General features: G+C 48.0%; 5 protein-coding genes and 1 pseudogene across 5 annotated transcripts; 4 read left to right on the top strand and 2 right to left on the bottom strand.

Annotated features, from left to right (window-relative positions):
• Window positions 1-1,275: 1,275 nt before the first annotated feature.
• SAPIO_CDS2224 (uncharacterized protein) lies at window positions 1,276-3,775 on the top strand (the record flags this gene model as incomplete). The annotated part of the gene is made up of 4 exons (XM_016785310.1): window positions 1,276-1,694; window positions 1,781-1,997; window positions 2,052-2,104; window positions 2,392-3,775. The coding sequence occupies 4 exons, from the start codon at window positions 1,276-1,278 to the stop codon at window positions 3,773-3,775; spliced, it is 2,073 nt and encodes a 690-aa protein (XP_016645188.1).
• Window positions 3,776-5,351: 1,576 nt separating this feature from the next.
• SAPIO_CDS2225 (uncharacterized protein) lies at window positions 5,352-5,746 on the top strand (the record flags this gene model as incomplete). Its single annotated transcript, XM_016785311.1, has 2 exons — window positions 5,352-5,441; window positions 5,492-5,746. 2 exons carry the CDS (start codon window positions 5,352-5,354, stop codon window positions 5,744-5,746), a joined length of 345 nt encoding a protein of 114 aa, XP_016645189.1.
• A 1,639-nt stretch (window positions 5,747-7,385) lies between these two features.
• SAPIO_CDS2226 (uncharacterized protein) lies at window positions 7,386-9,185 on the top strand (the record flags this gene model as incomplete). The annotated part of the gene is made up of 3 exons (XM_016785312.1): window positions 7,386-7,569; window positions 7,647-7,785; window positions 7,901-9,185. 3 exons carry the CDS (start codon window positions 7,386-7,388, stop codon window positions 9,183-9,185), a joined length of 1,608 nt encoding a protein of 535 aa, XP_016645190.1.
• Window positions 9,186-11,109: 1,924 nt separating this feature from the next.
• SAPIO_CDS2227 lies at window positions 11,110-11,706 on the bottom strand (annotated as a pseudogene; the record flags this gene model as incomplete).
• Window positions 11,707-14,330: 2,624 nt separating this feature from the next.
• Window positions 14,331-21,851, bottom strand: SAPIO_CDS2228 (uncharacterized protein; the record flags this gene model as incomplete). Its single annotated transcript, XM_016785313.1, has 17 exons — window positions 14,331-14,396; window positions 14,911-15,613; window positions 15,886-16,882; window positions 17,798-17,938; window positions 18,014-18,179; window positions 18,249-18,545; window positions 18,736-19,126; window positions 19,194-19,296; window positions 19,555-19,696; window positions 20,093-20,219; window positions 20,293-20,594; window positions 20,672-20,699; window positions 20,760-20,923; window positions 21,023-21,091; window positions 21,189-21,336; window positions 21,426-21,504; window positions 21,602-21,851. The coding sequence occupies 17 exons, from the start codon at window positions 21,849-21,851 to the stop codon at window positions 14,331-14,333; spliced, it is 4,173 nt and encodes a 1,390-aa protein (XP_016645191.1).
• A 2,960-nt stretch (window positions 21,852-24,811) lies between these two features.
• SAPIO_CDS2229 (uncharacterized protein) lies at window positions 24,812-25,536 on the top strand (the record flags this gene model as incomplete). Its single annotated transcript, XM_016785314.1, has 2 exons — window positions 24,812-25,350; window positions 25,524-25,536. 2 exons carry the CDS (start codon window positions 24,812-24,814, stop codon window positions 25,534-25,536), a joined length of 552 nt encoding a protein of 183 aa, XP_016645192.1.
• Between the last annotated feature and the right edge of the window lie 1,668 nt (window positions 25,537-27,204).

Below are 27,204 nucleotides of genomic sequence, written 5' to 3' on the forward strand. Positions count from 1 at the left end.
TCATAGGCTGCTTCATCATTTGGATGTACAGTGTTGGGATGACGGTTATGTGATCTGGCAACTTGGCGTGGTAACTTGTAAGGGTTTTGAAGCAGTTGCTAAAGGTGTCGAGGGATAAAAGATGTGTTATATTCTGGATCCTGGAAGGCAGGGTGCAGCAAACAACTCTGGAGGAAGAGTTGATTTGTTTTGAGGCCCATATAAACCATATTCCTGAGTTCTTTAGTAAGGATTTGGATTGCCTGGGCCCTGGTTGGGGCCCGAATGACGATCTTGCAAATCATCGAGTCGAAATAGATAGAGATAGAGATACTGCTGCAAATTGCCGTCTCAGAACGAACGATAGAGCTCGGGCTCTGATGTTGCCTCACTGGTTGCGATAGCTGAACAATATTACAATCGGGAGAGAGGTCGTTTTGCGGGTCATCAGCACACAACCAGCACTTGATTGCGTGGCCAGTCTGAGTTAGCTTGGAAAGTTCGGGAACGCCACTCAGGCGGCCACCGGCAGCGAGGAAGAGCCGCAGGGCGACAAGGTCGACACCAACGACCTCTTCAGTGATGCGATGTTCAACATGAAGGCGAGTGTTCACCCCTAGAAAATAAAAACTTTCTTTGATAATTTTACGCCGAGTTGTTATGTCTAAAATTTTGTCCCAAGAGCAGTTTACACCTTTCTCGCTACCGGTAGTTCAGTCAAGAAACACATTGGACATAGTCCCTAGGATTCTCCCAACATCGGAAGAGTGCTCTAGTGAAACTTCCCCTCTCCCATCCACATCACCAAACACTCCGCCATCGTGTCCGAATGTAACGGTGGCGTCGGCTGGTTTGCGGCCTGTCGAGCAGCTTGATGCTGGAGGAAAAGGTCTTCTTGGTCGAGGACGACGCCGCCGCAATTGATGGGCTCGGGCAGGTCCTGCTCCATCGCCGCGGAAGTCGCCGGCTTCTGCCCTTTCTGTCGCCCGCCACATTGGCCGCCTTGGCAAGATTGTAGTTAGTTTTGTAACCCACCAGCCTCTACAGCCCTGTCGTGAGGAGGGCGCCACGCGAGCAATGTCACAGGTAATTGGCCGCCCGGCAAGATTGTAGTTTTGCAGACCCGCAAACCTGCATACCATTGTCTCCCCGTTAGTGCGTGCGGGGCAAAGCAGGGTGTTGCTGTCCTCCCTATTCTTGTCATCCGAAGCATTTATAGGCGTCTACATTCCCTCTACTTGAAGCTATCGAGCATCCTCAGCTCTTCTCACCCCGAGCATTAAATAACTCGCAAATATGGACTTCCCTATGGATGATCTACCTGCCTTCCATGAGCCATTCCCTACGCTGCACCCAACCACGTTTCTCGAGCTTTACGAGCTAACAGGCATGGACTTGGCACCCAGAGGCCAAGCTCCAGAGGTCCTGCTTGCTCCTGGACTCGCATCTGGAGAAGGCTACACGCTGCCTTCTCTCGATGCATTCGCGGCACTCAGCGCTACCTCGCAAAATACGTCACTTCCCGATGATGCCGTTGAAGTAGCGAATGTTTCCATGGGCCCACCAACCCGACCCCGAAAGAGAAAAGCCGGGACATTGAAGGCCGAGGACTGGGAGCCTCGCAGGCCCTTCATAAAACGGCTTCACATCGATCAAGGTCTGCCGCTCAAAGAGGTCAAGAACAGAATGGAGAGCGAGTTTGGATTCAAGGCTGAGTATGTCTATTCCAAGATGCTGGTAAATGCGCTGGCTATACCTGTTTCATTCGGCAACTAATACTTCAAAGATTACAGCAATACAGATATCGCATTAGTCAGTGGGCCCTCGACAGGAATGTTAAGCCTCGGGAGATGAAGGCAACGGCGCGGAAACGGCCGTATCGAAGACTTTTCGAGCGCAACAAACGGGAGCTTGCTTCCACCGTCAGAGGTCAAGAAGCCGATCCACAGAAAATCGACAGACGGATGAAGAGAAACGACAATCCGAAAGTCTTAGATATGATCCCAGTCCCGCTACATGTAAGTTTCAATACTGGTACACTCAATCGCAAACTGATCCTGACGTCAAAATAGCCACGCCATCCGCAGTTCTCTATCGAACAGTTTCCGCACACGGTTCTACGCATGTCAGTCCGGCATCTGTAGGGAGAACCTCGAATATCCCTGAAGAAGGTGCCACACCAATGCCTTACAGTCCGCATGCTTTTTCTTCAGCCATACCAGACTGGACAATCATTCATTCCTCTAGCAAATTTACGGGTCAGAGCCCGGCTCCGTTTCGCCAACCTCTTTCGAGTTTGGCCCAAGGTGCTATATCAATCGACAATGCCTCTCGAGAAGGTCCCGCATTATTGCGACCTACTTATGCTGAGGATACTCCCCAGACACCAGACACTAGGGATTCCATTATTAGCTTTGTCCAATATCGGTATAGGCCAGTGGAGGAAGAGCGTCTGAGGGAAGACTTGACGTCGAGGAGAATGTTGTATGAACCTGGCAACCCAACCACGTTACGTACATTATTGAAGCTAGGTGGCGTGTTTCTTGATCAAGGGAGATACAAGTCTGCCGAAAAGGTGATTCGTGAAGCAGTGAATGCCTACTCTGATGATAGCGACGAAAAAGACATGGATATGCTCCTCGCTTTGGGTCTTCTTGGTCGAGTATTGCGTCTTCAGGGAAGTTATTCCGAGGCAGCAACGATGCAGAAAAAGGTACTTGAGAAGCGAAAGGGCATCCTTGGCGACGAACATATCGATACAATCGCGGCTATGAGTGAGCTTGCAAAGACACTTACCTACCAGGGCGAGCCCAACGAAGTAGCAACGATGCTAAACGAGGTGCTTGAGAAGCGAAAGCGCATCCTCGGTGACGAGCACCCTGATACAATCACGGCTAAAAGCGATCTTTCTTTGGTGCTTGGCGATCCGCATCATCAGACCAAGTTCGAGACGGCAACAACAATGCAGAGAGAGGTATTTGAGATGCGAAATCGTATCCTCGGCGACAACCATCCTGACACAATTACGGCCATGAGTAATTTTGCTACGACTCTTGGCAATCAAGGCGAGTTCGAGACGTCACTGGAGATGGCGAGAGATGTTCTTGCGAAGCGAAATCACATCCTTGGCGACGAGCATCCTGATACCATCACAGCCATGAGTAATGTTGCCCTGTCTCTTGCAGCTCAGGGTGAGCCTGGGGAAGTAGTAGCGATAGAAACGATGCTCAACCAGGTGCTTGAGAAGCGAGAACGCATCCTTGGCGAGGAACACTTCGATACTATCACCGCCATGAGTGGTCTTGCCTTGATCCTCGAGGCCAAGAATGACGGTCAGATAAGAATCTTTAATCGGATCGTTAGGCTTGGCAATCAAGATGAGCTCGGCGAGGCAGTGGCGAGGCGTAGAGAAGTACTTGAGAAAGTACAGCGAATCTTTGGCCACGAACATTATCATACAATCGAGGCCATGGCCAACCTTGCGAGCTCACTTTGCCATCAGGACGAGTTCGACGAAGCAGTAGCAATGCTGAGAGAGGCACTTGAGAAAATGAAGCGGACCTTTGGTAACGAACATCCCGTGACAATTAGAGCTATGAATAACCTTGCAATGGCGCTTCGTGATCAGGGCGAGTTCGAGACTGCAGCGATGATACAAAGAGAGGTGCTCAAGAAAGGAAAGCGGGTCTTTGGCGAGGAAGATCCTTACATGGCCAGGTTCACCGAAAATCTTGAGAGGATTCTTCGTGATCAGAAGAGCTTAGAGGGCGATAGTGAATCTTTGGTACCAATGTGAAGAGGACGAGTGACGTCACAATTTCGATTCTAGGTATCCTATTAGATCTATGTCGACAATCATATCAAGCCCAGGGTTTCAATATTGCTGAGATGAATTTGGACAGGTCATCAGCTGTGTCGCCCGCTGTATTGAGATCTTTATTCCCATCATGCCGATGTCCAGCTCGTACAAACTCACAAACGCGAGGGCGCCGGGATCGTGGCGCTGTTCTGCCTGTGTAACCTTTAACTCAGTGCGCAACGAGGCGGCTCTCATCTCGCCTTTCCGCCGTCACGTCCGAACACAGACTCCCGAGCATATGACTCGAATATTGACCACAGGAAGTGGTTGGTGTACCTCGGCCCGGTGGGTGTCATACCTTTCGGCGACGGAGAATTAAGGTGCTGTTACATGGCAGTGGTTAGGATCCGGGAACACGGCAGAGAACGGTAATCGGGGGCGATCTGGCGCAGAGGCGTCGATATAATAAACCACGGTCTTCACCGCCTAGATAAAACTCATTCCTTACCTCTCCTGGTAGTCAGCCCAAGTCCAATTCTGACATTAGTTCCCACCTAACTCGACTCTAACTCTAATCTCCTATTGGCTGCATGTGTAAGGGGAAGGCTGCAATCTGTTAAGTTGCTGGTGGAACGTGGCGCATGGGTTGCCTATGCAGTGAAGACGGATGACGGGATGGCTATGGTAAAGAACGGTCTGGAACTGGCAGCGGGATTTCCCGACATCTGCGATTGGCTGCTTGTACAAGGATTTACCGACGTGAAGCTTTTAGAAGGCATGATGGGAGATAGTATAGCCGTTCGGCATACGGCGAAGTGGGGAGGTTCGTGGACTGTAGCTTATAAGCCTGAGGGCATGTACTAGAAACGCCCACGCGAGCTGGAGGAATCGAGAATTGCGTAATTGTACCGCATGAGCGCGCTTCGGGATTCTCTGCGTGACCAAGTCCTAAAGGGAGCCGATCTGATGCGACCGTCGGATGCCGCGACTGTTATCTCGGATGTCTCGATATGGGATGTGGAGAAGATGAAGGGCCTGCTCAAAAAGGCGAATGAGTATGATGTAGAGGCAGAGGGCCTACGGTGAGAAGGTACGCCGCATCACGGTTGGGCCCAACTATGTGACAGTGCACATCCAGTCATTATTGTCGGATCGATGAGGTCCTATCTGCAAAGCCTGCGGCATTTTGCGAGTATTTATAGCACCGTTGTATTTAGGAGGTCCTAGTCCCGATTAAAGAGTGATGCAAAATTCACGCTTGGCTAATGCTGGCATTGCCAAACATGATCGTAGTCGGTGGTTCGGACAAGAACGGGAAACTTACTGCATCAAGCCAACGCGGAAGCGCGGTGGATGTTTACGACCCTGGAATCAACTTGCCATACCCCCCTGGGTGGCGATGGCAGAAAAAGCCCGATGGGGAGGTTGGAACATCATTGTGTACGTCCGCCCCACCCTGTTGATGCACCCAGACATGTCTAGAGAATCCGGCCTGACCTATCTTCCTTTCCATCCCGAATTAGCCGCACCGATAGTTGCCAGTCTCGTCGTTTACATCCGAGCTAATCCGACAATGGGAGTTTCGCCACCGGCCGCTGTCAAACAAAAGATCCTCGGTATTGCGCGGAATATGAAAGTTGACCCGGATGTCGGCGGCACCGCGGTGAAGGTGGTTTGGAATGGCTAGGACAAGGTGATGACCGGCAAACCTAGCGTGGCGAAGAGGCGAGGCCTTCTCAGGCGTCTGTTTACGTACCTTTTGAGACGCCAGGAGGACAACCACAGCTGGCCCTTACCGGGCGGTCCAGGGAACCCGGAAACTGGACCCCCTGTCACATTCCAGTCAGGTTCACCAGGTCCTACATGCACCGCGAGTTGCGGAAAGTTGTGCTCAGCCTCGTTCTGCCGTCCGACTCCTCCCAGTACCCCTTCAGACTTTTACCCACCGACTACTTCCTCGCCCTCTGATCCGCCGAGTCCTCCTACCGCCACGGTTCCTGCGGAATTTCTTCAGCCAACCATTGACTCGGGCTTTAATGTACAATGCCTATTTGAATGCGGGTTGGATGATCCCACGATGGGCACTTGCGATCAAGTAGCGGCCTCAGCGATGCTGAATTTGGATAAAGAATTTGGGACAGGGTTAGTGTCGTCTCTTCTCTTTCGCTTCCTTCCTTTTGCGTGTTTCTCCACGTGCCTCTACCCCCGCCATGCCTCTTCTTGTGCCCTGCTAATATGGCGCGATGCCTATGATGGTCAAACTTATAGTATATGTAAAGAGACTCCAAATCTCGAAGGGAAAAGTGTCCGTTTCTATATTAAATTCTCGGTACTTGATTCAGAGGTGGGGGCGGAGTGTGTCTGGTCCGCCGCTGACGCCGCCCAGTGGTATAGTAATCTACGGTATCAATGCAAGACCTGCGGGGCTTTGGCGGACTTGGTAGGTACTGTAAGTGTACCCTCTCTATTGAGGCTGTCGACTCGTGTGAGGTATAAAAGTCACTTTAAATCTCGAGACTAGGAAAAAAGAAAACATAGTAAACAAGAGATTCGGCGTTGTATTGTGATAATGTGGAACGTGTCGGCAGTGGAACTAAGCGAACGCACTCGGTTCCTGTGTTGTAGTCATTAGTAGTGGCCCAGCGGGGAAACTTACTTCGTATTATATCAGTAATTTAATACGCATTCCGGGTACTGAACTTGTGTTCTCATTAGCACTAGTAGCGCTTTGAATACAGTCTCCATAGTCTGGCATCAAAGCGCAGCCATCAAGCACAAACTAAACGCGTTCTTTTTACCTTTGTAGAGGCAAGCAGACCGAACCTGGCGAGAACTGGTATGGAGAAAAAGAATTGACCTCTAGGTGTTTAGATACAGTCTACTTCGCGACTTTGTTCTTCTTCTTCGCTAGCGGACACCGCAACGAGAGACGTTGTGTTCCGTAAGTAATAATACTAAATTCTGAAACTCTAATTAGGGACACTGCGCTGCGGGTCCAGCCCAGCCGCTCCTGCTATTGACTTTGAAAGGTGTGGAATTGAACATCTCATTGGGCCTCATTGCAGGGGTCCGACGAAAGTGTCCAAATTCGGAATAGCGAAAGCAGTGCTCGGAGAACAAGGCTCAGTCGACAAGCCTTATTGTGTTGGCTTGTTGCTTTTGCATCGCACTATTGAACGCCATGCTGAATTAGCGCAACCACAATCTGAACGAGACAGTGCGCTATCGACCCTCTCGATTGGCCCCATCCGATCAGATGTCTTCAGCCCCAGCCTGGTGGTCCCTCACTTCACATCCTCACTTTCCCATCTCAAAATCCCCGATTCACTGATAGCGCCGGGCTTTCACTCAAGACTCACCATTTCCCAGTCTGGTCACCAAGTTGCCAGAACGTTCGACCCAAGCCAGTTCAACCGAGATGCCTCATGCTCCAGAGCCTCAGATTCAATACTTATCATTCGAACCGGCGAAAGGGCCGTCACTTCCCAGCCATGTCACGGGCATATTACCTACCGTACCTGCCCCCGGCGTCGAAGGCCCCAAGAATCAACGGATGAAAGGGACGTGGACAGACATCTGCCTTGGTTTTGCCGTTGTAACTCTTCCAATGTTCATATTTAACGTCATTCTCATCGTACTGGTGGTTAAGTTCCGAGAGCCCAACCACTTCGTCGAGTCGCTCAGGTCTGAGGCCGCCGTCTATGTCGACATCAACGCGACTACGTTCACAACAATTACGTCATGGGCGAGTACACTGGCGGCGATACTCGGTGGATTTGTTTTAATGCTAGGTTCCTATGGGTCAAGCCGAAGATTCGTAACAGCACTGAAAAACGGGGATGTCACGAACGTTCCGACTCCGTACCAGCTGGCGATATTGCTCGAGATGAGAGCGGGGTCGGTCTGGCGCACCATTCTGAGACTGTTCACCTACTTCACGGCGTACAGGTCCAAAAGGTCGAAGCTGGCTTCTCCAGTTCAATTTCTGTCAGGAATTCTGCTGCTGGGTGTGTTTCTAAGGTATCCTATTACGTCCTTCCAATATCAAATTTATGTTGATACCCGCCGAGGCGCAACTGGGCGGGAGCTGACTTGTGTCTCACTGCACTCGTGTGCGAGCAGTCTCCTCGTCGCCATTACCGATACATGGCTACACCTTTCAACGGAAGCCGTAAACCTCTATCGCTACTCCCCGAGTCCCGGAACAAATCTCAGTGTCAACCTTCACGAACGTTGCCTAATAAACAACAACTCCTACCGAGCACAGTCAAACTGGTACTTTGACAGAGAACCCGGAGCCCCTGTCGAACCCGCCTGCACGTTGAACCCTGCGGCAGCAAATACTTTCCTCGTTGTGGAGGACGACACGATTACAGGCATGTCGGTACTAGGCAATCGCTCTTCCACCCTCACGGCGAAGTATCACGCTGAAGGTGGACGCGTTTATTTCTACCTCGCCCCGGCGCCGACAGAGCAGAATTTGATGCAGGATTATTCGGCGGAGACGTTCGCAATGAGTACAACGTGCATACCCAAGAGTGTCGAGTGTGGCCTCGAATACGAAAAATTCATCGGCGCCGCAACGCCGTTCAACTGCACGAAGAGTGGCTTTTCCGGAGATATCCAAAAGATCGGCGGTATACGAATACAGTTTTACGATGACCCCGAGTTCACGCAGACACTGAGCACCACCGGCGTTGAGGGTAGCACATATTCTCTTCTGGTAGCTGCCTTCCTCGAAGTGGTGTGGCCCCATCCGCAAGACGATCCCGAGGTCGCTCATCAGGTGCACGGTGATCTCGCCATGATCCTCGGTTGCACGACAACAGTTTACGATGTTAGCTATCAGTATCAAAATGGCAGCGTCGTGGAGTGGAACGCCCGCGAGAGCAACTCTTCCGTCACCAACGCCTTGAGCAGCCCCATCACGCAGGCGCGTGTCGGTGTGACCGATGCCTACCAAGCCTTCAGTTACACGGGGGACACAGAAACGGCACAGAGGTATGCTGATAACTGGGCAGCCGAATACAGCCGCGTCGCTGTGAGCGTTTCGGTCACCGCCCTACGACCCGTTCCGGCATTCTCCGCCCAGTACCGCACTCCGGCCATCGTTTCTCGCATACCCATAGCACCGCTCGCGGCCCTTCTACTCTCCAACTTTCTGTACTGCTTGATCGGCGCGATTCTCACGATATTCGCCATCTTGGCCGTCCGGGAACCTGAGACCAAAGAGGTCGTGGAACGGACGACGGTTCAAAGCTTGGTGGCGGCCATGTTTGAGCCTGCGACGGCTACGGCGCCGGTAAAGGAGGTGGACAACATGTTTTCCGAGCTGGCTGAGGGGAAGAGCCAGCGGGTGGGGATTGGAAGGTTGCCCAATGGTGGATATTCCTATTTTCTCTGGTGATATATTAAACCGCTCCTTGTAGTGCAAATTCTCTACGTCCACCCTTCCGCTTTGTATGAATAAGGCTTCTAAATCGACTTATAATGAAATACTAAACTTGTTAACAGTAGGCAACATTAATCCGAGTTATATATATATTGAACACCCAAGGTGGAACATCGTGTTCGTTCTACACAAGCAGCCAATGCCAAAAGTATGGGTTATCGATCGCGTCTTATCAATGTACTTCCAGTTATCTAAAGTAAGTCCCCAGTGTCTCCTTCATTCGGGCGACTCTGGTGACTTGTATGAAAACCTATTCTCGAAACAGATCCCTGCGATGCTACATAATGACGACGTTAAGTCAGTCGACGTGTCAATTATAGGCCTGCAGTCTTGTGCGAGACTGCAGCCCACGTTAGGAACTTAATGTGGTGGCAGTGATGAGAGGGAAGGGAATCTAAGAGAAGAAAGAAAAAGATGTGCAGGGTAAAACGGTCAACCCCACCTAGTTCAATCGAGATGCCTCGAGCTCTAGCCAGATTCGATACTCTTCATTTGAATTATCGAAAGAGCTGTCACTTCCCAACCATGTCAGGGGCAGACTACCTACCGCACCTGTCCCAAGCGTCAGGTATTGGGGGATGTTCCGACCAGTTCCGCGGCCTCCGTGGCGTCCGCGGAACTTAGGCCCGACCGCAACAAATCGGAGTCTTCCTACCGTTGGGGTAACAACCGGGACTCGCAGGGATAGGAATTCTGTTGCGGCTATAGCATGGTGGGCAAGCAGGCCGAAATGTTGCACTTGACCTTCAATAATATAACCTAAACTTTTATATATACTGTTAGTCTTCTTATTTATTTCTCAGTTTAGGGCCATCCAAGAGACCTCGTGGATAAAAGAGATTTATGTTATTGTTGTTAAGACTTTAGTCGATACTAATGATAGTAGAGCGCTTCTACTTCCCTCCCAGTAGTTAGACATCGGCTGGGAAGTGCGGGAGCCGGCTCCTATTCCCCGCGGCCCCCGTCCGCCGCTGCCGCAAGTTCGGTCACTATATGGAACTGTATTAAGAAAATATAGGCTTTTATATTCCCGGTCTCATTTTGTCCGGCATCCCGGGCTAAGGGAAGTTGTAATGCCCGTATGCCCGAGTTGTGAGGGAGCTAGAGGCAACTATGGCACCCGCGGAGGGCACTGGTAGATCGCCGCCGTGGGTTTTGTAACACGCCTTCCCTTTTGTACATGTTCTTGACTGTCCTGTTCATCCATCCCAAGAAGAACACCATTATCGCGAACATGGGCAGGCTCTGGTTTTCCTTGTTGGCACCCGGTGGATCCGTCACGCCCGAAACGCCGATTCTGTGTGGGGTGGGCGCGTCTTTTCTCTCGGTAATTACGGATGACCGTAAGCCGTCACAAAATCACGCTCAGTAGGCTAGTGGACCAGAACGAAAACAAGCCAATATACTTGTCAAAAGAGCGTACACGGTCCAAGCTTGGAACGAAGAATATATATATATATATATAAAGCCACTGTAAATTGAATTGACGACCAAATTAGTACGGACTTACGAGTCCAGGTTCCTTACAGCTTCCGCCAGATGCGCTTCCTATTTGCTTCCAACTGTTGGGCTACGGAATGGGTCGGCAGAAGCCCATCAAACCCATGTGGGAGCCCGGGATACACATGGCACTCCGCCTCCACACTTGCGCTTAAGAAACTTTTGCACGTAGCTGATATTTTCCTCAGCGAAGAGGTCGAACTGGCTCGTGTCGAGGTAAAGACTCGGGAGGCCCGCAGCATCTGTCATGCGGCCAGGGGCAGCAAGAATGGATATGTCTTTACCTCCGGAGGCCCTGCCAAGATACGCCGTCCAACCGGTAAAGTTGTCTTCGGCATCCCGTAACTTAAACTCTCCAGGGACACCTCCGGTAGTTCTATCATCCAACATAGGTGATGAGAGGATCTGTTGTGCGATAGGCGGTGACAGCCCAGTGTCCCGTGCTCGGATTGCGAGAGTCGCCGCGAGTCCCCCCCGCGCTTTCGCCCATGACCGCAATCCGGCTTGAGTAAACATGAAGAACCTTGGCGTTCGAACGAATGCAAGTGAGTGTTGTCCAGCAATCATCCAAGGCGGCGGGGTACGGATGCTCGGGAGCAAGCCGGTAGTAGACAGAAAATGCCTGGACGCCCGTGTCTAGGACGATAATCGAGAGTCGTTCGACGCTGATGTCGGGGCTGAGAGCAATGAAACCCACACCGTGCATGTGGATGACGACTGCTGAAGGCGGGCCTGGCTTGTCTGGGTCCCGCCTTCCAAGGTGGTGGACTTTGAGTGGTGTTCCGTCTTCTCGCCGAATCTGAAGTATTCCAAAGACCACCTCCGGGTGAATCGCTGGACTTTCTGCTGTGAACGAAGTATACCGAGCTCTTCTGCCTTGAACATCATGCAGCTTTGGCTTGTCCACGTCCTGTCCACCTTGCAGCAGAGGTGCAAAAGCAGCCATGAATTCCTGGTCAGCAGTGAGAGTAGCCATGACGTATAAATTGGAAAGTTTTAAACACTTTTGTGTCCTGTTCGGCAACCTTGACAAAGAGAACTTGTCGTATTTTACTACCCACGGTGGTAGCCATGAGTCCTTTTTTTACTGTTTGATATTGGCTCTACAGCGCACAGCGGTATGTACGCTGTACCCGCGGTGTCCGCGCGTTCTGTACCGGGAATTCGAAGGGAAACGACGTCCAGAAAGGATTTTCAATGTGAAAATGACAGGGAAGATAGCAGCACGGGGTATGTCTGTCTCATTACCCCAGTGAAGCTAGTGATTTTTTGGACTAGGCGCCTGTAGATTGTTGGTATTCAAAGATCATTGGTTTGCTCGGGAAACATTTTCTGGATGCATATAAAGTCTATCTTGTTGGGGCCATGACTTGCGTACTCCTCATATTTTGCCGTTCCTCAGTCCTAACCAATCAATATTCGATTGTCTTTCATCATAAACTCTGACTCATCAACTTTCTCTACCATTGACGACATTGTTATTGTAGACGGCGGATTTGGGGGATGTTATGCCCTGCATCAGCTGCGAAAGGGCGGCTATTCTGTGAAGCTTATTGAAGCTGCAAGTGATTTCGGTGGTGTTTCGCATTTCAACAAGTACCCAGGAGCCCGTGTCGACTCGGAGATGCCACTCTATCAACTGAGTCTGCCGCAGGCCTGGCACTCATTCAACTTCAGCGAGAGATTTCCCGGCCACATCGAAATTCGCCAGTATTTTAGTCATATTGCCGATGCTCTTGATTTACGCAAAGACGCCGTTTTTGGCTGCAGGGTCATCGAATCAAAATACGACGCTGCCTCCAGAAGATGGATTCTACGTACCGAGAATGGGCTTACAGCTAACTGCTGATATGTCATCCTCGCTACTGGTACGACGAACAAATCCTACATTCCTCCTTTGCCTAGACTGGAGACGTTCAAAGGAATGGTCATTCATCCAGCTGCATGGCCTGAAAACCTGGATATCGAGAGCAAGAGCATCGGCATTATTGGCCAGGGGACTTCCGGGCTGCAAATTCTTCAAGAACTTGCCGAAGAGGAAGCCGACATTACCGTTTTTGTTAGGAACCCGCCCACAGCTATCTCTGGAACAACGGAGCATCTCAAAGAAGGACGCTGAAATACAAAAGAACTCATACGATGCTCTCTTCGATCATGCCAAGTATACAGATTCCTCGGGGTATTCGTATAATGCTTGTCGCAACTCGTTCTACGACGCCACACCCTAGGAGCGACAAGAACTATATGAGGACCTCTGTGCAAGAGGTAGTTATAGCATCCTTTCGTGCTGCTACCCGGAAGTGAGCTTTGACAAGATGGCGAATGCCGAGCTCTGTCAGTTCTGGGCCAAAAAAGTTCGGCCGCCCATGACTGATGCTGTAAAACGGGATGTCATGCTCCACTTGAACAGTTTCAATGGATTAGTGCCAAGCGACCGAATTAATTCATCGACTACTACGAGATGATCGATAAACCTAACGTCAAGTTGGTCGATCTTAAGAAAAATGAAATCAAAAAAAATTTGTAGAAGGAGGTATCGCGACTGCTGGCAGCGACGGTGATCAAATTTTTGATCTCGACATGATTATTGTGCGATAGGGTATGACTCTGTGACCGGTAGTCTCTATGACATGGACGTGATTGACCAAGACGGCATCAAGTTGCAGGAGAGGTGGAAGGATGGCATCTACACATATCTCGGAATGTTCGCTCCCGGCTTTCCCAATGCTTTTATTCTATACGGTCTGCAGGCCCCGTCGGGATTGGTGAATGGCCCCCCATTCCTAGAACTTCAGGTAGATTGGGTTGTCAAATGTCTTAATAAGTTTGAAGAAGCAGACGCAGCGAGCTTTGAGGCTTCAGCCAAGGCGGCGGAGGAGTATCGACTTGAGAACCTCGACGTGTACAACAGCACCTTTTTCAAAACAGGTATATCTTCTACTATTTTTTATTTGAAAAGTACTTCTCTGATGCTTGTTATAGGGTTATGGTTGGTGGATCTGATCTTTTAGACTAATATTTAACTCCCCGGGAGGAGATTAATAGGAGCAAAACGCCCTAGAAGCCTAGAAATTTCCTGGGGGCAGTCGGGCAGGTCGGCTGTGAGGTCGGACGCGGGGGCACTCTGAAAAGCTAAAACCCACTTGTTGAGAACTCAATTGAAGTTACATGTCTAGCCGTGCTAAGAAGCCTGTCCAATTCCGTCTCAAGATACTACTAGACTAATAACTACAAAGTCATCCATAAACCTGGCCTTGTTATTCGATCATATACGGTCCTAAAAGATGTTTCTATTGCTACTCGTCCCACTGCATCCTCAACCCATTAGAGATAACCGCGACTTCCCCATCCCGAGGACATAGTAACCGGCCATCAGGAGTCACATGCGCCAGCTCGAGAGCATCCAGGAGAATCCAATCTCGAGGTAAAAAGAAATGCCGGACGATATTACTTAGGTCCCCACCTTGAAGATTATAAGAGCATACCCAGAATTCGTGGTCGATAAACACAAGCGAGTAGGTGTGTTTATCATTGTCTGTGTGCGCAGGCGGAAAATATTGGCTCTTGTTTCGTGATCCTTGTATAAACCCAAGAGCGACTTTAATCTGCGCCGCGACTGCTCCAGGGAGGAGCTGGGTTGAAGGCGTTGATGCTGCCAGCGTACCCCTTGAATGGCGGCCTTGGGATCCTGCCTTGGGCAAGGAAAATAGCAGGCATGTCGAATTAGACCGCGCTGAAGCAGTCGGGGACAGTTGAAGCAAGGCGTGAGTTCCATTTGGAGTTATCAGAGTTTTACTGACCCCTAGCTTCGCAATTCTCTGTAGAGACGTTTCGAAAAAGCGTCGGTGATAGTTGGCCCTTCAGAGGAATGGATATATCGATAACTTATCAATTCGGCAAGTCCGGAATGCTCCCCCAACGCATCACACAATAGTATCTGTGACTCGTTGGGGCATAGAAATGCCGTCGGGTTGTATGGATCTCGCGCCCAACGTGACGATTCTGAAGAAATGGGGTAGCTCGCGACAGTGGTTCCTTCGACTATCGAGAACACCTCGGAGAGGGTCTCATATTGAGCAACCAGAAAAGAGCCATTGCCAGAAACGACAATTTGGCGTATAGGGTGGGTCGAGCGACGGAAAAACGATCGCAACAATCCAACATTGCCACCATCGCTTACTTCGAATTGGTAGACGGAAATTGCCTTGTCGAGAGTAGCGACAGCCACGATTGACCCGCTTATATCCATAGACATAGAGATGATATCAAGCGAGCCGCAAGAAGCAATGACTGGTTCGACACCGGATCCAGGTACGTAAGTGAGGTTTCCGCTGTTACTGCCAAAGGCATATGCTTCGCCCACCCCGGCGCCAACTAATGCAGATACAGGATCTTTTGAGCTTGTGGTATCCTCGGAGGCGTCGAGTGGCATATTCACAGACGTCTTGTTTAAAGCGCTGGGCGTATCACTCGTTTTCTCGTCCTCTTCGGCCATGCGCGTGAGTGCATTGGGCTCCCAAACGTTACAAAAAGATCGCCGGAGGTCATAGATGCGGCGTCCATCGCTGCTAACAGTGAGAGCTGCGGGTGGTGACGCGCACGTGAGGCTGTATAGAATGCTGAAGTTGTCAAAGGCAAAGACCTTTAAGGAGCCGTCACGTTGATCGGAGACGATGAACTTCCCATTCGGGCTACAGGCAATTTCTGCCGCGATTGGAGACTTATCCATCTCCAGCCGTTCCAGATCTAGGGGATACCACTTGAATATTATGCCGTTTTGGTTTATGCCGACCACATGCTCAGTCGCCGGATTCCAAGCAAGTCGTGTGGCATGGCCGAAGGATTCCTGCCAACGGCCGTCTCGGCCACCCACGATTTTGCTTCTGCCGATGAGAAGTCCCGTTCCTGTAGATCTGCTTTCAATAGACGTACCTTTATAAGAAACTGCGATCTGGCTTCCGTCCGGGCTGAAGCAAGTACAAATCGGGTTCCCTCGGTGACCTTCTCCCGGTCTGCCTGGTTCACCCAATGATTCACCGTCGACTAAACGCCATTCTTCTGCCTCCGAAATAAATTGGCGCCACATTGTAGCATCCGCACAGTAGACGATAATCTCAGAAGAGTCATTTGAGGAGCAGACATCCGTCGCGCGGACCCCGCTAGGTTGGGAAACTCGGCCGAGTTCGCGCCAGACCGGATTTCCCAGACCTTTATCGTCCTGATACCGCACATAACAAGTTTATCTCCCTCGCGGTTAAACTGTGCCACGAGAAGGAATTCATTATGGGTAAACCGGTGCTGTTCTTGAAAAGTCGACGACTGGTATAATCTCACGGCTTTATCAGACGACAAAATCGCGAAATGGCCACCACGACAGTACACTCTCTTAGGCCTTTGCCCATGACCAAGAGGTAATTTTGCTAGAGAGTCATCCCATGTTGTAGCAGAAAGACCAGAAATTTTGGGCCACGCGGGATTGGTGCTAGGAGCAGAGAAGTATTGGCCGAAAATGGACAATGGAGGACAGAAGAGAGGCACTACGCTGTAGATGGATGTAGGATAGCGAAATAGGTGTACGCCGAATTTCCCCACGATCCGTACCAACTCCGTAGCCATATTGCCAATGAACTCGATTTCCTTCAGTGGTTGAGAGAGGGGATTGTCGCTGGCATTGGCAACCCTGTACCGATTAAGATAACTATTCAGGTCCTTGGCGGTGACAACCAGCGCACCGATGCGCCCAGTGGATGCGACAGCATGAATCCAGCTCAAACAGGCCTTACTTCTGAAGAAGTCTGCAACCCTTTTGAGTACATTGGCCCGAAGCGTTAACTCATCGCTGCATACGAGGTGGTATGACCAGAAGAGGCACGAGTAGCGCAGGAGGCCGCCAACACCGCCTTGGCTCTTAAGAAGCACTCGGAACTGAGACCCAGAGAGTATCTCAAGACATTTCTCGAACACCGTTTGGTTGGAGATATCTGATTGCACCCTAAGAATGCTTGTTGATTCCTTCGTCAGGAATTCCTTGGCGGTATGATGGACGATCGTGACGGTGTTTCGCTTATCAATCACGACGAAATCGCCACAAAGTCTTTTAATGGTGTATTTCAAGTTGAGAATATCTTGGAATTCAGGGCTCAGCGCTTCGGCTAACGCATCCAATGAAAGTAGACTTTCCACACAGGCCACCCAAGCGAGGATTGCCTTAATCCGTCGGCGTTCCGACTCGCCCCGTCGTGAATCCCCAGTTCCCAATCCTTATAGGTGGTGTTGTTCCATTTGGGCATACATATTCATGAGTTCTAATGGCGTTTCGTTAATAGCAGACTGTACCTCTTCCGCTGTATCGCAGTTAATTAGGTCCTTCAGAACTATAGAGAGCCATAAAAAGTTCCCCTGGGTCTTTTCGAGAAGTGAAGTAGTTATCAAAGACTTGAACGCATCAGGCCATACACTCCATTGCAACTGTTCAACGACATATAACTCCAGGCTTGGCTTCGGGGTTTCGAGAGGGAGATGAGAGAGCCAGCCCGATAATGGGGCTCTAAGCTTATCATGGACACGCGAAATAAGATGCGGCCGTGATAGGAGGATGATGCAGAGGGGGAATTTCGCGGTCTTTAAGGACGTCAATAATCCAACAAATGTAGGAACTGATTCCGCTTCATCAATTCCGTCAATAACCCAGTATATTGGATTTTTCCTCTCAAGATGACTAAAAATATTGACGAAAAATCGTTGCCAAATTGTGTGAACATCGGATCTGAGCTCTGATTCGAAGTCACAAGATAGAAATCGGAGTCGCTCGGCATATTCTGCATCGTCCTCCATCATTTGATAGATGAGAGAAAGAATACACTACCTCGTAGACCTCAGTAAGTGGTCATCATATTTGAAAAACCATAGTTGAGTAGGGTGGCCAGACTCTCGTAGGTGGCGTCCTAGGAATGATGATAGAACAGACTTGCCGCTCCCCGGAGAGCCTGTCACCTGTATAATTGTTGGTAACATCCGTTTGTCAGAAGCAAAGGCGGCGAATACAACATCCTCGAGGATCCAATCACAGGATCCCTGGACGTAGTCCTCAAGTAACTCCTCAACATCTGAATTCGACCATCTCGGGACCGACAATCGCATGAAAATCTCGTCAAGGGCACTACTCGAGGCTTTGGCAACTAGCGCAGAATCCTCGTGCGATTTTCGATCTACTCAGAAGCAAACTATTCTATTAGAGCACAACTACTAATAATCGGAGATTTTTGACGGGCTTTTGGACTAACCTTCTGATTTGAATGTCTTCACCACGGCCAAGATCACGTTACGAACCGTCTTGTAACTCTCATCATCCCGTGACTTGTACTTGCAAATATTTCTATGGTCAGTGTTTAGAGGTGAGGTAATCTCGCCTGGGTAGCCGAGGGTTGCAGAATCTCTTTCAACCACCATCTAAAGAAAGACAGGAGGTGATTAGTATCTGCAGTTGCTGAATTTCAGAGTTAGGGGTTGGATACCTACAACTTTCTTAAGTCCGATAAGCATAGGGTGTGTCTCAAAGAAGGAGACAATCTGAAGCTTCCCAGCATAGGTACGAAACTGTTCATTGATATCAGATATTGGCGGGGAATTCCTAATCAGATCTCCAATGTAATCCTTAGGAGAGTGTAAGGAGATCGACAAAAGTTTTGAGAGAACTTCAGCCAGGCCGCTGCCCCGATGCGGAGTTGCAAGAAACACGATGCTGCGAACGGATTGGACAAGGTCTTTGAACTCGGCATCGACGGCTCCTAGAATATACGCCTGGACCAGGATGACCTTAGCGGCAAGTCAAGGCCAAGGTAACTCAGCAAATCATTTCGTTGTGTCGTACGAACCTTTTTCACAACCAAACCACCCATAGAATGCACTATGAATATGACGGGTTTCTATAATTGCAATAGTATCAAGACTTCAGCACGTCGCCAGTAGTGTTATATATATAAAGGGTAATACGCAGGCAACGTACCTCACCAATGCCCAGCGATTGTGTATCGGAATCAGTACCAAATTTCATCTGCAAAAGTAGATCCTTCGCAAAGTCGGATATGTTGAAAGTGTTCCTATCCTGCGAGAGATAATTTGCGTTGTAGCCGAAGGTCAAAACTCGCGCAGCTTTGACCTCTGGCTCTTGTGGGAGCCATTCTTGAGGCCAGAGTCTCGTTGGGTCGCCCTTCCAGGCCCACGTCGTTAGAGAAGAACCCCCAAGACCATGAACAAAGATTAGGTCCGCTGTCCTATCATGATGGGGTTTGTATAGGACGCGGAGGCCGAGCGGCTCAGCATGGCGATTAGGCGATTTCGTGCGGTTGACGAACGAGGCGGGTGGCAATAATGAAAAATCCGATATCGTGCGATGTCTAGCAGGGCGAGACGTCAATTCTTAATCCCCTCGGAGGAATGGAACGTTGGAAATGATTTACGTACTCCGCGGAAGGGGCTCTGTCCAAAGCTGAAGGCTGGCTAAGTGAGGATGCCGCGGCTCCTGGTGGACCATCATCGTCGTCCCGTTTAGGCTTCAGCGCCGTTGCTAAGGCGCGATACTATCATCAGTTCGTGCTTTTAGTACATGCTTCATGGCGTTCCTTAGCAGTAGCTTAGAGGAACTGTACCATCTTGGACGCGATTAGCTCGTGGTCGGCATAGAAGATGTCACCCAGTGGAATCTAATAGAGGATCACTCAAGACGAGCCCCTATTGTCCAAAGCGCCCCGCTTTCCGAGTATTGAGACGATGAGAGTAATTTTCAGATGGTTCGCAAAAACTCCCTTTCTCCCTAATGTTGTACCAATCAATCTGATGAGGTGCGGGGTAATTAGAGAATTTTCCTTGGCCACTGCCATGGAGAACTCCAGAAGGAAGCCGCGGTCAGTCACGTCGGGCTGTGGGATGGCTGTATAAAATCCAGTTACGCCGATCCCGAGGAAATTCTGGCAGAAAAGATTAGATAGCGATAGTATTTGAGAGTAATATTTTAGGCGCTCGAATATTCCCCCGGAAACTTGTTGCAACCAACGTCATTGGGAATACTTCACTTGCAGGGCGCACAATACAACAGCTGAGAATCCCTAGTGTTTACTACTACGTCCCCAAGAATTCATTTGCTTGGCCGCTGCGTGGGGGTTCTGAACGATGGGGTTCAAGTCTGGCCAAGTGACCCCATAGTGCAGAACTACAACCCGACAACACGGCAAGTCTGTTTGTCGGCTAGTGGTCTTGGTTGACGACGGTTACTTCCTGTTCTAAACGCCGCGTGTTAACCTACGCGATAGTTAATACACATGTAAAGAACAAGATGTCCGGGCTCCGGAGACCAGACTACTTACGAAGTGAACGCCAAGGTCGGCAATGGAGTTAATCCCAACATTCCAGCCATCCTGAACAATCTCATTCTTTAACAGTTTGATAGCCTTGTCCACTCCATCGTAACCGTAGCAGTTAGCAAACATGAACCTACAGAATACAGGTTGGTTAGAGACTGCTTTTTCGCTTCCGATTTCGAAACATGCGTTGCGGGGAATCATACGGTCGGCCAAGACCAACCGCCTTGACACCAAATGCAAGGAGCTTCAGAGCGTCAGAACCAGATCGAACACCGCCGTCGGCAAGGACAACAATCTTCTGGAAAATATCGGGATCGTTGCGGTATATCTCATAAGCAATCTCAACGGCGGATGGGGCACCTTCTAGTTGGCGGCCGCCGTGGTTGGAGAGGTAAATGCCATCGGCGCCGGCACGTATGGCTTCACGAGCATCCTCGACCGACTGGATACCCTTGAGAATAATGGGGAGTTTAGTGATGGTCTTCATCTCCTGGTAGGTTTCCCACTGGGTACCCCATATTAGTATTATCTCTCACCCTAAAGCAGCTTGTGCTGGGCGGCTTTTCAACGACAAGGACTTACAGTGTTAGGACGAGTGCTGGATGTGAGACTACGTTTCATAGTATCGATTAGTGTTTGCGACTTATTTTCTAGGCCTACTTATGATTACTTCTCCTGGGGACAATCATACAAGTCGGCATCCTTGTATCGCGCGGCACGAACGCGGGAAGCCGTGCCGGGGTTATCTACCGTCCAGACAATTGCCCTGGCGCCGGTGGCTTCGGCACGGCGGATAGCGTCCCAGGTGGCTGAGAGGTTGTTGTTGGTGTAGATCTAGGTTAAAATTCGTTAGCTCTTGGGTTTCCATTTCCGTCCTTCGCGACCGGCTAAGCCGAGAGATTCTAGTAGATTGGACAAGAGATAACAACGAACCTGCTGGAAAATAACCTGGCGACCGTTGCGGGTGTTGTTCCGCTTAACGGCATCAAGCTCTTCGATTGTCTTTTTTGCCAAAAGAGCTGCCTATAACGACTGCTCAGAAACGGCCTTCATATTTTGTTTGGGGGGCGGGGGTGAAGAATGACGAAGAAGGGCGTACAATATAAAGGATCTCGTTGTCGCCGGAGGCTTCCATGAAGTTAAGCTCAGCGCGGACTGGGTCGGCGTGTGAAGCGTCCGCAGCGGGGGCGATAAAAAACGGCGCGCTAAAGTTGTAGCCGAAGATTTCGATACTATGCGAAAAGCTGCTGTATTAGAGAAGACGTCACAGGGAATAATTGTCAAAGTCTAAATGTGCCCGGTTGAGCTTGGGAAGGGCAGGGCTAACTCGATCGACTGGGCTAACTGCGTCACTGGACGAATCACTCGAGGGCGGAAGGGAATCTTGTCCCAGACTTCGAGGTTGTTGCGATAGCCTAAGGGGAGAGGTTATCAATAATCAGCAAGGGGACGAATCGACAACGGTATAGGTGTCTCAATAAGTCGAGTGAGGCCCGCCACAATTGTACATACTGCCCTCCTGGCCGGCGCCTGACCTGTAGTACGCGTAGTGGTCACCTTTTAGGACCTGGCGAGCAGCGAACTGGAAGTCGGCGAGGGACCGGATGTCGCGCAGGTTGGGCAGAGTACCCGGCTCCCAGGTACTACCCTCGCCGGTGAGGAAGGTCTCCAGGCCGGTATCTGGCTCGTCGAAGAAAGGCCTGGCCGCTAGGGCCGGAGCCGCCACCATAATAAATAGTGCTAGAGATGCAGGGAGTTGCATGATGGGTAAATAGGATCAGGCTTTTGTTTTCTAAATAAATAATAGTGGGAAACAAAGAATGGCGGGATGCCTGAGGAGCAATGCAGATGTCGACTCGTGATTCGCACTCTAGAACTAACACCTACGCAAGAGGCACTGAAGGTTATAGAAAGATGGGCACGGGAGTACGCACAACACAGACTTATATGCATCGCTATTTGCAGTTATTGGTAGCTTTCATGGGCCTCCTTAGCATTTAGGGAGTGGCTGTTAGATGTGCCCCCCTGATAGATCGGTGCAGATCGGAGGCATCGGACACGACTGACTCGGGAAGGCTCCTTTAAGGAATCAGCCGGCGTCCCTCCGTCGTGCAAAAAGCAGTGGTGAGATATGCTAGAAATAGCTCCTGCTAAGTACGACGCCGCCAGGGTTGAAAGGGCGACGTATGACAGACATGATTAAATGACAGTGATGGATTTGCCTAGATCCTAGCGCAACTAATGGTTTTAGTTGCAAAAGATGGGAAACTATCATGTAAAAGAACGCACAATGACGACGTCATGGCCAGAGCCCAGGCCAAAGGCTGGCGATCCCGATCGAATTGGATCCCCTTTTCCGGAATCAGGGGTAGGTAAGACATCAATTTATATCAACTTCTTACGACGTCATAACCTACATGAGAATGCGCTATTACAATTTTAGTAGGAGCTTTTGTTAGGAAGAAGTGGAAATATCATAATACAACTTGCCGCGGAATCTGGCCTTGATGCTGGCTACTTTTCGCGAATCACTAAGGCCATCAGCTCGCCGATTTGGAATGAGTACCTAATAGTAGTGAGGCGTCCTAGAAGCCGGGAAATTTGTCGGGGGCAACTAGGCTGATCGGCTCTGAGGTCGGACGCGGAGGTACCTCCACCTTCTGAAAAGCGAAAATCTACCCGATAAGACCTGTCTCAAAACTTGGGGGAAAAGTATAGTGTTGAGCGAGAACAATGGTAACCGCGATCCCAAGAGGGGCAACTGCAAAGTCAATCCCTCATGATCGGTGCCACGCAATAGCCCAATTGTTCCTTTAGCCAGGATGCCTCCCCTGGTATTCCAGGCATTGACCAACGTCCACGCTGCCAGGTATCTCCCTCCCCAACCCTTATTGGATCCCGGGATCCGACTATTGGTGACTTGGACGGCCCTGGCGATTTCATGAGGTACCAAGGTAATCGCCAAGCTCCATCACGAACCTCGTTTCTCACCAAGCGGATAGCTATGTATGTGCTCTTCTACAGTGCTCGATTCTTTAAGTTCAACCAAAGTCTAAGAGGGCAGGCTAGCGCTAACTCTTATTTAACCGCAGATCATAATATTGCTTGGAGACATGTCTTGGGCTTGTTCGCCCTTTCGTTTCGAGGATTATGATGATCTCCACCCGCTACCGAGACATAAAGTGGGGAAGGACTGTTTGGTCAAGGAATATGGGTATCCTTAGTTAATAGAATCTCTGCGAGGAGTATGTTGGACGTTCATGGGTCGGGCAATTCGGTAAAAGAGTTTCACTAGGATTGAATTGAATATTCGTGCTGCAGCGCAGGACAGTGTTTTAAGCCGCAGTTTACCAACTCGGTAAGAGAATGGCTGGTCTACCCGCGCCTGGCCAGCAATTTGGAGTTTTGAACAGTCCCTAAGTCTTAGGGCAGCGTGCAAAAGGTGTTTAAGTCGATAGATCGTGATGCATCCAGTTACCTTGTGCATGCAAGACTGCCTCGGGGCCGCTACACTACATTAGATGTCCCGTTACTCAACTTTCCTGTTGTGCTAGTTAAAGGACAGTTTTGCGAGACATTTTGCTCGCCCAGGGATATCACAAGGAGAGTAACTGGCCGATGGGTTGTATGCTCTTGGAAACAAAAGATCTTATGGTCTATCCTTTGAAGTTTGAACTCGGCACACCGCATATAACCATTTCTCAACATCTCACGGCTGCATTCGGGTCGTACTTTAGCTGCGCCGAAGGCCGACCTTATCCAGGCAGAGAATACCCAGTCAAATACCTTTTGCATGCAGTCCTTCATGATACCAGCCAGGAATGTCCGAGCGAGAGAGATCGGTCATCGTAACGTGGGGGTAGGCGGAGTGTCCGAGTTTGGTCATAGACAGTTTACTTCCGGGTGAACTTTAATACATTCCCAGTCCTGGCCCGATGACGGAAGGAGTTTCTGACGCGACAACGATGTAGATATTCCACTATAATGCGAGCTGGGTTGGGCCTGTCGAGTATATATGTATATCATAGTTAGGAGGCCCAAGATTACACAAGCTCTCATTTTCCCCACGGTGTAGGTGATATGATAAGTTCGAAATTCAGCGCGAGCAGACAGGGAATAAAATATAGAGTACTGCAGTTATTACTAAGACAGCGAGGCCTTCTGCTGACAAGTCTTGGCTAACCTATTCACTGGAGACCTCGAAACGGGCAAAAACTACCGGTCTCCTAAGGTTCGTCTTAGGGAATGGAGATGATATACTACGTAACTTGTTAAGGATATAGATAAAGTATATTAGTGCTATAGTTATGAAGTGGCTGCAAGGTAATGAGGTAATTAGACAACTTCCAAGCACCATTACTAAGAGGAAGGCAACTGATGTTGAGATAGCTGACAAGCTACTCTTACCAAATAAATAATGACCTACCTTTTATCTGTATTACCTATCACCTCAGCTCCTAACCTCATTAATGGCGTCCAAAGCTAGAATGATGTCGCTATCGCTACCAATCTCAATCTCATGATTTCTTGATCCCCTCACAATGGCGCCATCTCCGAGGTCTCGGTCCGCCTGCTGCTTATCAATCACCCCGCAAGACCGCGCAATCATTTTGGCACCTGGGGGCCGTTATAAGAGCAGGAGAAACCAGGGAAAGTCACATCACTACTAATTCTCGTCTATTTCCCAAACAAACCTCCCGCCGACAGTTCTACAGAATTACCATGTCTCACTTTGCGGCGATTATTCCGGCTGGCAAGGCTCTGCTCGAGATCCAGGAGGTTAAGACGCCCCAGCCCGGACCTGATGAGCTTCTTGTGAAAAATGAAATAATCGCCCTTATACCAATCGACGCCAAGCTCGCAAAGTTCGGAGTTTTCCCCATTCCATACCCCGCCATCCTGGGCACTTCATTCGGCGGCACAGTAATCTCCGTGGGCTCCGCGGTCACCAATTTCCAAGTTGGAGACAAAGTAGCAGCGGCGAAAACTGCTGGGGCCACCGGGGATAAGTACGGTGCCTTCCAAACACGCGTCATTGCCCGTGAGGTTACGACGAGCAAACTCCCGCAGAATGTTAACCTCGGAGGCCCCGTCGGTTTGATCGGAAACCTCAGCACTGTTGTTGGTCTGTTTAACGTGGGTGCGGGGCTGGAAAGACCAGAAACCAACGGCCCAGCATCAGCCAAAGGAAAGAAGATCCTAGTATATAGTAGCACGTCCAGCTTCGGAAGTCTCGCGGTGCAATACCTTCGCCAAGCCGGGTAAGTTGGACCCCCTACTTATCGTCACCCCCCCCTTTTCGTCACCCTAAATTTTAACAGCCCAAATAGCCACTGTCATCTTCCATCTTCTATTTCTTCTATATTTCACCTTACTTTAATATATGAAGCTGCTAAACTATCACTTTTACTATTACTACTTCTAATGGAAATAGTTTCTTCTTCTAAATTATTTCCCCTCGACCTCTATATATCCCTAATAGTAGTAAACTTTAAATTAAGACTTATTTTAACCCTCTTCCTTTTCTTAGGCTTCATTACTACAATTTAGCTTTCTAGAGCCTTAACCCTAGCTTAAGCTATAGCTAGTTAAATATTCTTTTTATTAAAGGCTTTAAAAACCTTTTAGAATAGCTAATATTATATAGTAGTATATTAATTGATAAAGTTAGATTAGTATATATATTCTTAAAGGTCCTTAGTCTTTTTTAAAGTTGATTATATTATAATAGAATTATTAGGAACTATAGAAAGTAGCTAGGGAATTAAAATAAATATTTAGGAAGCTTTAAAAATAGAAGTTTTATTTTTAAAAAGCTATTTTTATAATAGAATTAGTTTTTAAAAAATAAGAAAACTAAGAAGAAATTTAGCTATATTTATAAACTAAAGTCTAGATATTATAAGCTAACTATTTTAAAGGCCTAAGGCGGTCAGGCGTAATAGAAAAAGATAAACTATAGGAGATTATAAACTAATAAAATTAAAACTAATAAAACTAATAAAGTAGTCCTAGTAGTCTAGAATAGGACTAATAAAAGAATATAGTTATCATAGCCACATATAGCCAGGATAGAAGGCCAGGTAGTTAAAACTAGTAAAAAAGGGTAAACTACAAAAGTATACCAGGTTATAAAAACACTAGATCACCTATACTTATAGTAATCTAGAAGTAATCTAGATTATATAAGATTATAGTAAGCTAAGGTAACCTAAAGAGAGCTTAGAAAGGAAATATCTATATAAACTACAGTTTACTCTATATATCTAGTTTATCTTTTAAGATTTTCTAATAGTTAATTTAAATATAATTATACCCCTATACTTAAATATATACTTCTTACCTATATCTTATAAATACTACTTAACTACCTTACTTTACTACTAATAGATAATATCCTAATCCTATTACTAATTATATTTACTTAATACTATTAATAGGCTAATATTAGGATTATAATATATTAACTACTTTTATTTAGTAAATAACTTTATTAAGTAGTATTAATATCTAGAAATTATAATATTTAAGAAAAGAAAGCTACTTACTACTCTAAATTCTAAATTAGATAATAAAATTAAAATATAAAAAATAACTATTCTATTTATAAATAATAAAGAAGACTTTAATAATAACTATAACTATACTATTACTATTAAAAAAGTATATAATAAAATTAAAGATTAGATTACTAAAATAAAAGATATTAATAAAAAATTAATAAAAGTTAATAAATTTATTATTTACTAAAATAAAAAGAATAAGGAATTTAATTAATATATTACTTATATAAAATAGATAATCTAATAGCTCTATAATAACTTAAGAATATAAAAAATCCTTTAAATATTTATTATCTAGCTATAAGTATTTAATAGACTAAAGCTTAAAATTATAATATTAGATAAGTATAAAAGGAATTAATAGAAGCTATAAAGATTTTTAACTTAAATAAAAACTTACTTATAATATTATAAAGAATAGCTTTATATTAAAACTAATAAAATTACTATTATAGTTTAATATCTTATAAGTAATATACTTACTTAATTTAAATTAACTTTTTAAAACTATTTAAAAAATAATAAAATTAAATAAAAAATAGAAATTATTAA

This window comes from Scedosporium apiospermum (genome assembly GCF_000732125.1).
Source record: "Scedosporium apiospermum strain IHEM 14462 chromosome Unknown SEQ_SAPIO_0085, whole genome shotgun sequence".
Taxonomy (NCBI): Eukaryota; Fungi; Ascomycota; class Sordariomycetes; order Microascales; family Microascaceae; genus Scedosporium; species Scedosporium apiospermum.